The 15,428-nt window shown below is 38.5% G+C and overlaps 1 protein-coding gene across 1 annotated transcript in view; it reads left to right on the forward strand.

Annotated features, from left to right (window-relative positions):
- CDH7 (cadherin 7, type 2) overlaps positions 1-15,428 on the forward strand; it is a 101,341-nt gene that overhangs the window by 41,597 nt on the left and 44,316 nt on the right. Inside the window, exons 2-5 of the mRNA XM_004683961.2 lie at positions 1,581-1,875; positions 5,188-5,307; positions 11,482-11,649; positions 13,985-14,172. Coding sequence (XP_004684018.1) covers positions 1,581-1,875; positions 5,188-5,307; positions 11,482-11,649; positions 13,985-14,172 — 771 coding nt within the window. The remainder of the gene's footprint in view (positions 1-1,580; positions 1,876-5,187; positions 5,308-11,481; positions 11,650-13,984; positions 14,173-15,428) is intronic.

Genomic DNA, 15,428 nt, shown 5'->3' on the forward strand with positions numbered 1-15,428 from the left:
CTTTCCTCGCTTCCTATATAAATAAGTCCTATTAAATCTTTCTTCAAATTTTATATTTACTTGTCTCTCTGCATTCACCTCTGTTCTTCTGGGCTTGTCCCTAAATAGCCAGGCGCCCCCTTGCTAATTCTGTTGAGAATATCTGAATTATGACGGGTGCCAAAATTTCAGTTTTTTTGCATTATAGAAATTAAAGGATGGATCAGGTATTTTAAGTATTTGAAACAGTAGAGCTGAGCCACAAGTGGGAGAATGTGCTGGAAGAATCGCGTAAGCAAACCTTGGGCAAGGCCGGCACCCACAGCCGCCAACTGAGAGGGCTGTCGAGGCAGGGTGCATGCATCTTCTTAAATAGCTTTCCATGGTTTATATTTTTAGCACCCTGTCTTTTAAAGAATGTAAATGTAGTCCTGTCGGGCAGAGCAAAGTCTTGTTATTTGGTAAATTGGGCTTTTGCGTTCATATTCATCAAAGCCCAGATGATGGTAGTTATAGAGGACAAAAGATTGTTGAAATGATAGATTGAGTACTGTATTTCTCAGGTTAGGAAGTTCAGGAAAATGTGTAATTATTTCTGAGTTTCCTAAGGTTCCCCTGTTCAACATAATCTGACATACAACAGGGACAGTTCCAGATATGGAATGCAAATCAGTAGGTGCCTGCCTGGCTGCTGGGGCCGGGGTTAATCATGCAAATCTAATGCAGTGCTTGGTATTTCAAGAAAGGTTTTAGTTGAAGTCTCAGGCATATTGATTTAAAATTCCTACTTCAGAGAGCAGTGTAATTTTTTTTAACTCAAATTTTAAAATATAGAATGGAATTTAGAGGCTGATTTAGTGCCCGGACACCCATGCATACTTGCTAATCATGGAGAGTATTATTGCTGTTCCCAATGTGCAAATGTACATGGTTCCTGTGTTTAGTTTCATAAGTTAATTTACACTAAGTCACTATCAGGCCCCCAAAGCTCAGCTCCCTGCTCTTGCAGCAGTTTTGCTTGGTGAATAGAGAGTAGTTGGGATCCAGGCGGGTGATTATCTTGTATTTAGAAGAGATATATACAGTTCTAGAGATCAGCGGGGTCTTGAAGACTCACTTAGTTTAGGGGGACTGGTGGTGCAAGTGGGATTGCACTCTCAAAAAGGGTGGATATTTCTAAGCACATTACATAATACATGAGCTCTAAGTTTACTAATATTCCATAGCTGGTCCCTTGGCTTACAATAAAAGCAAACCACCCCATTTTCTATGCTGACTGGATGTCTGCTCTATTCCAAGTAGAAGCTGAAAACTGGCAAAAACAAACCAAATCAAAAGTAGTATTCCCCAAAGTTTCTAACTTTGGGGGTGATAGGTGATACTGTGAGCAGTGAGCTTGTGCAGAAAGGAATGGACTTGTCTGGCTCACAGTGTGAGCAGACACGTTTCTCTCAGCCTTCTGCCGCTCCCAAGCATCAGCTTAACTTTCCAAGAACAATAAGTGCCCTGTTCTGCTGCCTGACATGAGAATCATTTCAGCATGTCTCCATATCGCTGACTCACTTGTAAGCTAATCTCAGCTCGCATGAATTTTTCACCAGCTTCACTCTGATGTTGATAAAGGAGATGGCTCCATCAAATACATCTTGTCGGGCGAAGGGGCGAGTTCCATCTTCATCATTGATGAGAACACTGGGGACATCCACGCCACCAAGAGGCTGGACCGTGAGGAGCAGGCGTATTACACACTGCGTGCCCAGGCGCTGGACCGGCTCACCAACAAGCCTGTGGAGCCCGAGTCCGAGTTCGTCATCAAGATCCAGGACATCAATGACAACGAACCCAAGTTCCTGGATGGCCCGTACACCGCGGGAGTTCCCGAAATGTCTCCTGTGGGTAAGTCCAGAGCACGCGGCCTTGGCTGTGTCTGCTAGGAGGAGGCTTGATTCAGAATCCAGTGGTCTAAGTTCTAAAATAATAGAAACAGGACAGGAGAGTTTGTGTAGCCCGGGACACAGGGCGAGGGGGAAGGGGGGCGGTGAGCCCTCCCCCAGGGTCCAGGGCCGGTCATTCAGCATGCTGTTTAACTGAGGCGATTCCTCCTCACTGAGTAGTTCTGACAATTTCCGCACCTATGGAATCACTCATGTAACAGAAATTGCTCACATGTGCATCGAACTTTCAGTTTCATACTGGATTAATGCCGGTCACACAAATAGGGAGGCTGGAGCCATATGCCTAAGACATAATTAGGTCTCACATGCCCTTTTCAACTTCATATTTAAATTTAAAAGAGTGATTAAATAACACCTACAGAGTTTTAAGAGAATCCTTCCAGTTGCAGCTCTGTGAGGAGAGTAATCCTGAGATTCGAGTAACAATTCTGCTTTCCGCATGTCTCTGGTTGAGGTCTCGGCAGATGGCCAGCGTAACTAGTGGGCCTGTCGGTGTCTGGGCCTGAACATACAGAACACAAACAAAACATTCTTGAACCCACAGATGTCCATCTCCACGGTACCACACATTTTTTTTTTGTGATTCTTCCAGAAACTCAAATGCATGGAAATGTATACCAAGTTTATAACACTCACTTTTGAATAATAAGGACTTTTTCAAAGGCCTCTGACAATGCCTCATTGTTGGAAAAGCAAAAAGTAAAGTATTTCAAGTTTAGACTTGGTATTAAATAATATAAATTTAAGTTGAAGTGATTCAGGTATTTTTAGGGTCATTTTCAGCCAGTAAATAATTTCACGTATGAAAGCTCTTTCGGAACAATAAAAAATTAATGGGCTAGAGTAGATACAACTTTATTGTCTTGCCTGCTGCTCCCCTTAGCAGTGTATGTCAGTAGATCTGCCTGTTCTGTTTCCTACTCTCTGGTGAGTCCTCTCACCCCCAGCACCTCTGGCCTGCACTGTAGTTCTTGTGTGCACAAATAAATAAATCTTAAAAAAAAAGAAAAAATCAATGGGGATCATTCCTGCACCCACCATCCAGCCGCCACTGCTGAGCAAGCTCAGTTACTGGCCTTGGACTTTGGCTTCTGTCAGAAGGAAAGGGGGACTTATTTCAGGTGTTAGAGCTCTTGATGCTCAAGAAACACAAGCCGAAATGAACCAGAGGTGAGGCTCTTGTGGAAAGAAACCCTTCTCTTCCTAGGGGAGAGGGGAAACACCATCTGTCTCTGTGAAATCTGATGTGAGCACTTCTGTGGCCAAATGGGATTCTTCCTTGTGCCTCAGTACACAGCCTCAGAGGGTCCCTGCTGTTTAACGAAAGCAGCAGTGAGAGCAGCAATGGCAACATTTTGAATTTACTAGAGACATGAGTCGGCACTGTTCGCTTCCATCAGTGCTGTTTGTGAAACAGTAATTTTTGCGCTATGTTTGAACAATTCGACTTCATGAGACTGATGGCTTTGGAGTAGGAAAGAAACAGTCCTGAATAATCAACATTGCAAGTTTGCATATACCTGACTCTTAGTGGCCATTATAACTACTTGGTTAGGATTAAAGCTGCCATTGGCTTGCTCAGTTGACTGTTGCCATGGAAATTCCATAATGCGAAGTTCATGTTTAGGAGGCTGAGCTGTGCACTGTGATTTGGATGGCCGAGAACCCAGATTGCATCAGGGTGTGACTGGCATTAAATTGGGCAAGCTGGGCGTGTGTGAGCACTAACCAGGGTGTGATGATGCTAAGGGGCAGGGCTTTTTAGAAAATGCTTTCGAATATCCTTAGGATTTACTTGACACTAGTTCAGACAGCTGGGTTAATATCAACATTCAACCTAAGAACAAGGGATACAATGTGTTACTTGGATTTATGGTGAGTGGGAGTTTATCAAGGTGTTTAATCCTAACCAAGTAGTTATAATGGCCACTAAGAGTCAGGTATATGCAAACTTGCAATGTCGATTATTCAGGACTGTTTCTTTCTTTGGATGCTAACTAGAGGATTTAAAACATCCCAATATCCCCCTAGGGTAGTTTAGTCATTGCCTGGCAACCATAAATAACCATGGGGAATGCAGTTTTTGAGAATGTGTGTAAATTAATGGACACACAGAAGAAAACATTTGCAACCAAATTTACTGGATTTCAGTTTCCATTTGTCTTAAGTTGTCTGTATCAGTAGCATAGGTGATATCCTGGTGCATTATAAAATGATACATTATAAAAAAAAAAACCTGGAGAGGGTATCAGTGTCATTAAATCTAACATTTAAACATCAAAATTCTTAACTTTTTTAAGAAACAGGTGTCATTTCCCACTTGGTTTGACCAGGCATCCACAAGGCACAGTTCTCAAAGTCTATCTGTAAAATAAAAGCTTCAGAATTGAAAAGTTGTGCATATATACCTGTGTGTCCATCCAAGGAAAAGAGCATAAAACACTGGTCACTCTCCATCACACGGACATAAGTGAGAAAATAGCGAATGCTGAAATACATAAACTTAACAAACATGAAATCTGATATTTTCAATATAGTACTCAAATGGAAATAAAGAGAACAGACTACAATAAAATGCCTTCCATGCCAAATAAGTGAATAGTAAATAAAGACTCGCTACAACATTCAGTTACATGAAATGTGGAAAAAACAGCTAGTCATGTGATTTTTTAAAATTGTCAAGCCTTCCTACTTTTGTGGGGAGGGGTATTTTCAAGTTTCTCTTATTTTTTAAATCAGAAGTTAGAAACAAATAAAACTTTCACCAATGACATTGAGTAGTCACCAAATGTCCAGTCTTTTATAGAAGAGTCAAATTTTAATTGAATGAGCAATAACTATGAGTTCCCCTAAAAGTTGGGGAGTCATGATGCTATTACTTCTCATGCTGCTGCCTTCTAGATAGTGATTGAGACTAAACAGCGATTACTCTTCTAAAAACATTTTGCCAGTCTCTGGTGGCTGAGTATTCAGTGTCAGTACATCCCGATTCTCAGTCTGTCCTCACCCAACACACTTCATCATTCTTAAGTTTTGCCAATGTGTTTTCACATCCTTTGACTATTTCTAAAGACTTTTTTTTTTTTTTAGCATTTATCATTGGGGGGGTGGTGTTATATACCAAAAATATGGTATCATTTGCATGTCAAGACACATGAAAATGAAAACTGCATGAAGGCTAGCATTTTATGAGTGCTTATGTTTTGTGGCAGTTGGAAGTTTTTCATTCACTGGCTTTTGCTTTGGCATGTAGGGACCTCTGTGGTACAGGTGACAGCCACAGATGCTGATGACCCCACCTATGGCAACAGCGCCCGAGTGGTCTACAGCATCCTGCAAGGGCAGCCATATTTCTCTGTGGAACCAAAGACAGGTAAACACTGACTGTGACCCTTCTTATAAAATCATCGCTGACCACTTGTCATTGACCCATATTAGTTATTTTTATCCTACTGAACACTGATCATGGACACTGTATTGTGCTTTTTGCTATGTGTAATTTTGGTAATGAGTATCTTATTTATAGAGATGTTCGTATTTTTAAAAGGTATTTCATTATAACACATGTCATTACTCCTGCCAAAATAAGGCAGAATATTAAAATATATTAAAACTATTTCAGCAGTTGTCTCCTGGCTATTTAAGAAAGTTTTGATTCTTTACATTTTAGATTTTTATTTCCTGCAATTATTTCATGTAAGAATTGTACACAGTAGAGCTTAAGTCTCCAACAGACATCAAAATAACCATGCAGTAGAACAGGTAATTAAACTCAGTTTTTCCTTCTAAGAAGTCAGTTTTCTCAGGGCAGATAGCAAAATTATAGAAATCAGGATGATGATCAGCTGAACGGTTATTTTTTTTTCCCTATGAGTTGCAAAACTGCTGGAAAGACTGGTTTGTTGGTAGATACTGTTTTGCTTTTTAGCTGTACTAGTTTGATTTATACAAGATTATGATTTGGAGGACTGTTGCATTTGTTATAAAATAATACTTTATCCACTCTGCTCTTCAGCTTTGTGTGTAAGGAAAAGTGGGTGGGTGTGAAAATGAGTGGGTGTATGCTGTTGATTTTCTCCATCACTGTAAAAATCCAAAATTTGTCTACATAATAATTTAATTTTTATCGCAGGGAAGAATAATTCTCCAAAAAACAACTTGATGATTATGAATGTTTGTTAGTACCAGTGATCCTAAATGAATATTTTCACGCCCATTATCTTGTTTTCCATATTTTAAAAATGAAAATATTAATTCATTCTGAAATCTCCATGGAGATAAATATTTTAAATGTCTTTTGGGAATGGAATAGGCTTCATGCATGAACAAAGGTATAAATTCAGGCCTAGCTCATCATTCTGTAGGGTATTCATTGAGACTGTGATACAGTGGTAGAGTGTAAAAGCCACCTGGTAGGTCTAATAGAGAAGACAGAGTTCTGATTAAGCAGGTATGAAAGAAGAAACAAGTGAAAGTGTTTGATTTATGATAGGAATCCTGTGAATGTAAAAGGGGAGCTTGGGGTTGATTTAATGATAGATCTGAGAAACCTGATTTCAGACTCCCACCCGTTCCCTTATATATCTACCCTTTGCTTCTAGAGAGACATTGATGAGTTTCTGACAATTTGCTCACCAATTATCCACTCCTGCATTATATAATTTGTCCCAGAATAGCATGTACTGATCCCAAGACTTAAATATTTTGGTGCTACTAATGACTGGCTGGTGATTTTAGCTTTGCTGTAAGATAATAGGTTTCACTGCAAAGGTTCCCTGTGACAGGAAAATGGCCAGTGGTTCGGTCATGGGATCATATTATTTAGTTCTTCAAACTTGAGGTTCAGTTTCAGAACCTCAGGCTGTATTACAGAAGGGAGAGAATGTTTGGGTTAATGTTATCTTGTTGTTAAGGCATCATCATGGTGCTCACTGGTATTCTCTTTCTCTATTCATTAGGGAAGAATTATTCTGGGAATTTTTGTCCTCTGCTAGCTCTACCATGGAGAATGTCTTTTTAGCAAATTATGATAATAATAGTAGTTTTCTGATAAAAATAGAAAATGTTCAGCCCGTAAGCACAGGGAGAGCTATAAATCAAGTTTGACTTAGTCTTCCTAACTGGCTGTCCGAATGATTTGTTATCAAAGTGAGAAGTAACATTTCCCCATCTCCAAATTGAAGGGTTTTGGAGAAGAAAACAAAATGTAGGCATGAAAATATGCTAAATCAAGATGTAAAAATAGGTCGACAAAACCACAGCTAGGTATGCGTCTTTTAGTTTGTCTTTTTCTTTTAAAAATGAAAAATCATTATATTACTATCATTCGTACTGTCAATGATCATCACTGTTTCTTAATCGCAGGTCATTAACCTAGTACATATTCTCTCTGAGCTCTTCTAAGTCCACATGACCAGAAGTGCATTGTTTTTTCTACCATCATGTTTTCCATCCAGGAAAGGGCATGAGAGTTCAGCATCACTTGTCAATTAGGAAATTTGCAGGGGTATGGGGGGAGGTTATTATGTTCATTGAGGTATCTTTGGTTATCAAAACTGTATATGATTTAGGGATATAGGTGCACACCTCTTGAAATACGTTATCACACCGCCACTACCAACAGAGACCCTCTACCACAGTCTTCTGTACCTTCTCCTACCTGTGCTCCCAAGCTCTTCGCCACCCCTTTGGGGGTGTCCATGCTGTAGTCAGACTTCAAGGGTTTGACTTTATTCTTGTCTGTTAGTTCTTTCTCAAGCATAAGGTGTGAGTACATAGTACCATGTGTTACATGCAGTCTTGTTAACATCATAATTTTGTGAATTACACTATGCGAATGACGTAGTTATCACAAAGCCCCACCCCAGTATGTCCTTCAAACCAGTTTCATTCTGTGACTTGGCTCAAGGTACAAAGGCTTCACCCCGTGTTGGGGTTTACTAAGTGTGTCCCCTGGTGAGTTTGCAGATGCAACTCCTCCAGGATTCCTTGATGCTAGTTCTGATATTCTTTCCAACTTAATTGTTATCATTGGTTTGCTCCATCTTTACGGTTCTATAGCTTCACTGAGCAGTATTTAAGTATGAGTAACTGAGTAGACAAACCAAATAAGATATAGATGCTAGAGTTCAAAAACGTACAGGAAAGCGACTCATCTTATTTGTCTAGGATATAAGGGGCCAAATCAAATAAAACTCCAGACCTCCTGTGACCTGGGTTGTGTGGTTGCCTGGATTCTTGACATTGTTCCGAAGCTTGAGTATGCAGCTTGCAGGTGCCAGTAGTGGCTGGGTTCCCTAAAGGAGGGTGATGTCAGAAATAGCGCTTGTCTGTTACATGTAATTCCTATAAAAAATCTTAAAAAGGGCTGTGTTGTAGCAAACTGTGCTTTGAAAAAAAGATTGCTGTTACCTTAATGGAAACAATCCAATAGAAAAGCTAGATTAATGTTTTGAAAGAGAAAATATCAGCAAAACGAATAGCTTTGATGTTAAAAACATATGTATATGCTTATAAAATATCTGTGTATATGTGTGTCATCGGTGAGTGGAAGGACATTAGACAATCACCTGTAAGTTTATGATCAGACAAAAATCCAAACAGTTGCTGGATGACAGTGTGATAAATTTATGCTTCATAGGTATATAGATGATAAACAAATGGAAAGTTCTGGGTTACGAGGTCAGTTGAAAAATTATTATTCAGAATGCCTAAAACCTGAGTCAGTCTCTCTTCAGAGGCTATCAAGGATATATTTTCTCATAGTAAGCAGCTAAAATTGATTATTGAAATTAAATACTACTATCTTCCACAACAATCTCACAGAATTAGAGATCTGTTTAGAAAAGACTGGCTTTTATCACTTTAGACACAGTGTTAACAGTCTGCCTGTGTATGTGTTCAGTGATATATAGTGAAATGCAAATCAAATAAAATGTATGAGAATTTTTTTCCAAATGTCAACAGTTTATAAAAATAAAAGCTAACAGAAGCCATCCAACCAAAAATCTATTACTTTTGAATGCCCTTATTTAAATTCACTTTTCTTCCAATTATTCCACTCTTGTCAAAATATGGTTAATATTTGAGGCTACTGGAAATTACGTTTGCGACCTGCATTACTTTACAAACTTCATGATGATTTTGCTTTGGAAAGAGTTATTTATAGAATCATTGCAGAGAGACATGAGGTATAAAAATATGAGTAACTTTGACTATTTTCTTTCCCAGTAAGTACTGTATTTCCTTTCAAAAATTATGCCACTAGTCAAAACTGCAAAAGGATGAATACTCGGTATTCTGGGTCCTTCTCTATTATAATAAACGTGTAAGGTTAAAAACTTGATATTGGATGGAAAAGTGACTAATACATTAAAACTGCATGAGTAGGAACTTTTATCTAAAAGCGACTCATATCTTGTCATCTAGATGAAACTCTTAGTGGCTAGTATTCAAGACAGCTAATACTCAATTTATAAATAAAAGGGTTAAATACATAAAAGACGATTAACATAATAAAAGGAAAGATGGAGCTATATAGCTATATATGTCCCAGAATGCACAGATAAAAATTGTTTATGCTTAGTAAGTATTTGGAGGTCAGTCATTTTTTTGTTTATTAAAACTCACAGAAGTATTGAAGAACATGAAATATTCATAGAATCATTATAGCTCTAAGAAGAATATGTATCACGCACTTACCCACTGAACCGAGTGGATTTACTACTGTGTTCCTTTTGCTTTTTGCTGTGATATTTCAAAGATCCATTATAAGCAGTTTGTAGATAAATGAACTCCTCCAGGGAAGAGTTAAAGTGAACTTGTATTAATGTGATTGTAGTGCACTCAATTACTGTATTAGAATTAGTGGTTAATGTTGATACACAAGCATCTTAACAGTATAACGTAAATATGTAAGATACTGAAGTGTGCTTGAGATGTGTCGGTGTTTCATAGCTGAACAAAATAGGGTTAAGTGAGCAAGAGAGTTAAATATAACTTGGACTCTTTAGAGTAATTGTTTAAACCTCTCTCAAAATGTGGACAGGCTTTTGTCGTGTGACTCTACCCCCAGGACAGTCACCAAACTAGACTATTGGGACATTCCAGGCAGCCACCTATGGTGGTGTAGCTTTACAACAGAGCATGGTTCCTCATGCTTCTGACAGACCAGCCTTTGAAAATTTCCATTGGCAGTTTAAACGTGTTTGTAGGTTTGCAGAATATCAGATACTTTTAAACTGATCACAAAAAGGGCATGTTTATCCCAATTTGTCAGAAGTTATTTCCTCACCAAGAGCCATCCTGTATGGAACAACTGTTTGTCCCTGAGAAGGTCGTGACTCCAGAGTCATTCTTCGTTAGGTCTGAGTCGGCTGAGATTTATATTCTGACATCCCCTTGAAAATTGCAGTCGGTTTACTAACATGGATTAGATAGGGTTCAAGCTTCGTTAATGAACTAATGGCCCTAGGTGGGTAGGTGAACCGTTGGTTTGTTGGAAAAGACAAATATGCAAGAAAAGAAAAGGTTCTAGACTTCTTATATTTCTGCAGGTAGCTAGTTCCGGGGTCTGTGTTGGTCACTATGAACGAAGCAGCTTTTCGCTTGACATTACCTCTATGTGTATTTGCTCAGTATATTATCTTAGGCGTATATTTCATTTTGCATATCTATGAGCAACAATTAAAATTTCAAATTACATACTATTACCTAGTATAGACAATGATTAATTAGTTCTATAATGATTAATTAGTTCTATAAAACAACTAATCCACTTCAATAATAACTATTGAGTTGTTTCTCAACCAAACATGTCCTAAAATCAGTTTCTCGTATATTTGAATCCTAAGGCGATGGCTCTTAAATATAATTAAACAGAAACTTGCAGCATTGATGCTTTTGATGATGCAGCTTTTCATGAACAAGGTTCCCATGTTTACCTTTTACACTTTTCCTCAGCTTGTGAGATTCAACATCAGCTGTGGTGTCCAATCTTAGCTGCTGATTGAAATGACCTTTTGCTTAGTAAACATAAACCACCATTCAGCCTTTTTCTTGGTGGAATGTTTCTGCTCTCTTCTCTGTAATGAGGCAGAGTAGGGACCTTTGCTAAACTGTTTAGGGCAAGTTCATGTCACTAGAAGTTGAGTTGATGGAGATGGTGGAAGAGAAGAAAAAGATGTATCTTCTTGCACTTGTACCAATGATTGGCCTATTATTCTATGATAAGGTGAAACATTTTACTCATTTCTAAGTTGGTATTTTCTGAACCACATTTCCATAAAGCCAAAAGAACCCTCTGTATCCAACCCTGAGAAGCCTCATCTCCCATATTACTCATTTTCTACAGCATACAATGATATTACAGTTACTGTCAATAACTGGCATTTCCCTTTGGTCTTTAATATGCATTAAAATCATTTAAGATGAACAAACAAAACTGCAAAAGTGAACTCACAAGCAGCTTGCTACCTGTATCAGTATTCTGTGTTGGTAGAAATGCAGTGATTCATGATGCGTTTTACTGGGATTTGAAATCTTACAGGAGTCATCAAGACCGCCCTTCCAAACATGGACAGAGAGGCTAAAGACCAGTATTTGCTTGTTATTCAGGCAAAGGATATGGTTGGTCAAAATGGAGGACTCTCGGGAACCACGTCGGTCACCGTGACCCTGACGGATGTCAATGACAACCCACCTCGCTTTCCTAGAAGTAAGTGGTCTTCTTGAAAGTTGCAAGTGTATCAGCTTTCCTTGACAGTCTGAAAATATCTCTTTTTAAAAGAATATTTTTCCTTTTTTTTTTCTTTTTTTGCAAAGAGCTCTCAAACAGGTAATTCTATCATATTTTCAAAGGCATGGTTTTAAGTCAGAAAAGTGGAATAATTGATCATGAATAGAAGCGATTATATACTTGTGCGGTCTCTATCTTAAGCGTAATGTGACTTCTGTTCACATTTGGATAGATAGTTACTCAGTGTGGGTATGCATCAGTCTCTCTCTCTCTCTTTTTAAAGATTTATTTGTGCATACAGAACTGGGGTATAGACCAGAGGCTCAGGGGCGGTGAGAAGCTTCACCAGAGACAGAGTGAGGAGCAGAACAGGCAGATTGACGAAGCACACTGCTGAGGGGAGCAGCAGGCAGGCCAGGAGAGGTCTGCCGCGCCATGTGGTCACCTCCGGGGCAGGCGGGAATCAAACTCATGCAGAAGTGGCTTTAGATTCTCAGTGCTGTGCTTTAACCCGCTGCACCACCAGGGAGGGCCTGCATCACTCTCTTATTCTGACTTCCTTTTTATGCATCCTGTAAGTTATGATATTATTGTTGGAAATTAATAAAATTCAGATACAATTCACGAATTGTATACACTAAAAGTATTGCTTTATTTTTAAAGCTCAATATAGGAGTGCACTGAGGTTTCCATTTTTTATCCCACACTTCTTTTTAAAGCAGTTTTCATACACATTGGACATCCCTTCAGCAATTCTACTTCTTCCTTGTGCAAACACTCAACGTTTCAATAGCAATCAATCCAAAGAACCGTGAAAGAGCAAGCCCTAATTTAGTTTCTTTGACCAAAGTGACCTTTGACTTAACCAAGAAAAAGGCAAAACAATTCTCAAAGGAGAGGTGCCTGCTTGTAAAAAGCATTTCATAGTATTCTCTTTGAGTTACCTCTGTATTGTTCCCTGTAAGTGTATGATATTTCCTGAAAATACGGAAGAAAATAAGGAAAATGCCCTTGTAAGCTTGATTACAAACACATCTGAGAAACAAATTCTATTGGTCAAGGAAACTTCTTCACAAATGCAGATGTCACTGTGTTTCTTTTCAAATGCTGCTGTAGATTAACAGTGTCTTTAAACCTAAGAGTGCTTAAGACACAGGATTTTTGTGTTTTCACGTGCTAAAATTCAATAAGACAGAGTCCAGGCTTTCCAGCATGTTGGCTACTCTCCCTCTTACTGAATGAGGGAGGCTAAGAATACGTCAGTAGGATTGCCTTTTTCTAGAATTTTCTCCATCACCTAAATACTGTTTTAATCTGGATATTTTTGGATTGAAGAGCCGTGAGAGTTTTCAGACTAAATGGACTCCCTTCCGATGCACAGTTTTTCTCATGTGCTCTTAGGAACAGGCGCCGTTTCTCTTCACGAGGAAGTGGAACATTTAACAACCAAAGGAAATGGAATAGGGTGGAAGAAGCAGGAAAAAGTAGAAGATGAGAGATGTATGGAGAGGGCATGTTCAGAGGCACTTCCCCCTTTCAAAGGGATGCTTCCAGTATTTCATCTGCTTTCCAGAATGGCCTCTCCCTCCCCCTTCCCCCCCCCCGTTGAGGAAACGTTGAAATATTTTCATAAAAGAAAAATAAAAATGTTAGCTTTTGTTTTCTTTCTTTTTTTGTTTTGCTCTATACTGTTACATCCCAAATAAGTACTACATATTACCCACAGAAATTGTTACTTTCTTTAGTAAACTGTAAGCTAATAGATGAGTGATGTTGCTGTCGTAAACTTCCCTGCCCAATGTCCTGAACTCTTTTAGTTAAAAACAAAACAAACACAACAACAAAAAAAACACTTTAGTAAAATATATTATTATTTAAATTCTAGCACTAACTAATTGGGAATATTTAGGCTTACATTTTGTTACTTGAAGTCTAAGCTACACTATATTATTTTTAATTTTCATGGCATATACTTACATATCTTATTCAATGACTATTAATGCCATTTACAAATATGTTAAATTACATGAAAGTTGTCCTGTTAAAATTGGCATGCTGTTCACTACCAGAACTACAACCTGTGCTCAGACTGTCTGTTGCTGTCTCATGTGTCGGCGATGAGCTCAACGCCCCCCAAACCATCTGAGGCTACGTAACCTCCTCACTGGTCTCAACTGGCTGTGCCATCTATCTTATCAAAAATAGAAATGAATTAAGTAAAAAAAGATGCACAATAGCCAGGCAACTACATACTTACATTATTATTGGTGAGATGGTGCAAGGTTTTGTTCATTTTTTGTTTTCTCTTTCGCAGGGTCTTACCAGTATAATGTTCCAGAATCTCTGCCAGTGGCTTCTGTCGTGGCTAGAATTAAAGCAGCCGATGCAGATATAGGTCCTAATGCTGAAATGGAGTACAGGATTGTGGATGGCGATGGTCTGGGGATTTTCAAGATTTCTGTTGACAAAGATACACAGGAAGGAATCATCACTATACAGAAGGTAGGGTCGCTATTTTTATTTTCTATTAGGTAAACATCCAGAGATTACTGAGAAGCCATGTCTGCTTTGAAGGAAGAAAGAGTTAGGCATGCTCAGTGCCTCTGGGACCATTGTCATTTTAATTTTAGGAAGAAAAGCTATGCATTCATTTTTAGACGTCAGAATCTTAGGAAATCTTAAAAGGCTTTTATAATCATAGACCATAAATTCTGAATAAACTGAACTTTTATCGAGAGCGCTAATAAGACACGTGGATCATTGTGCATCTGGATGACCTACATGGAGAGATGTGGTTGCTTCTTCATTGATTGTGCCAGTGATGGAGCCCCACAACCATCCAGAAGCCTTGTAAGCCAAGCAAATTCCATCTACATGAAAACAGTATTAACTCAGAAGTAAAAACCAAACTATTGAAGGCTTGCTCTACATTACCAGTTATTTCTCTTAGAATTTATGAGTTGACATACTTGAATGTATACAAAGAGAACATGGAAAGGAGTAAAACCTGTCATGCTGTCTTAAATGCATGCACCAAGGAAGTAGAAGGTAGCTGTAGTCCATAATAAAGACTTGGATATGATTTGCTCCCTGCATTATTAGCTATGGAGGGGAAGGGCCCATGACCTTTCTTCCTTTTTATAGACATGATCTGTTACAAGTGTTCAGTTAAAAAATAATCAGAATCAATAATTTATTGTTTAAAGAATTTGAAAAACTAAAATTTAAAATACTATGAAGATTTCCATGACTCATGTGCTGGGATTTTACACCAGTCTGATGACCCAGGTGTATAACTCAATAATGAACACTCCTCACTAATGAACGCACAATGACAGAAAAATGTTCAATTTTTGTTGTTCTTGGAAAACGTATGTTTGATTTCAGGCCAATGGGCAAAACATTTCTGTAGTTATTCCCAGTGGACAGCTGCTGTTTTAGCTCAGCTGGTGACAGTCTGTGTGAAAATTTTAATAACAGGACTAGGCCCACTGTTGGTTCATGTTTTGTTTTGGTGTCTCAACATGAAAGAAATGTAGTAAGACACATGGCTGCCTAAAGATTTCAACATTTCCCCTCTGAAAGGCAATCGGTATGTTCATATTGAAGAATTTTTACATGTACATGGAGATTACTTTTACTGGACACCTACGTACTTATATATTACCTTGGAGATAGCATCAAGTCTTAAACAGGTTTATATAGACAGATGTTCTCAGTTTCTTAATATTATTTGTAGACATTGTAGAGAATTACTT

The sequence above is a fragment of the Condylura cristata genome, unplaced genomic scaffold, assembly GCF_000260355.1.
Source record: "Condylura cristata isolate star-nosed mole 26May11 unplaced genomic scaffold, ConCri1.0 scaffold00016, whole genome shotgun sequence".
NCBI classification, from domain to species: Eukaryota; Metazoa; Chordata; class Mammalia; order Eulipotyphla; family Talpidae; genus Condylura; species Condylura cristata.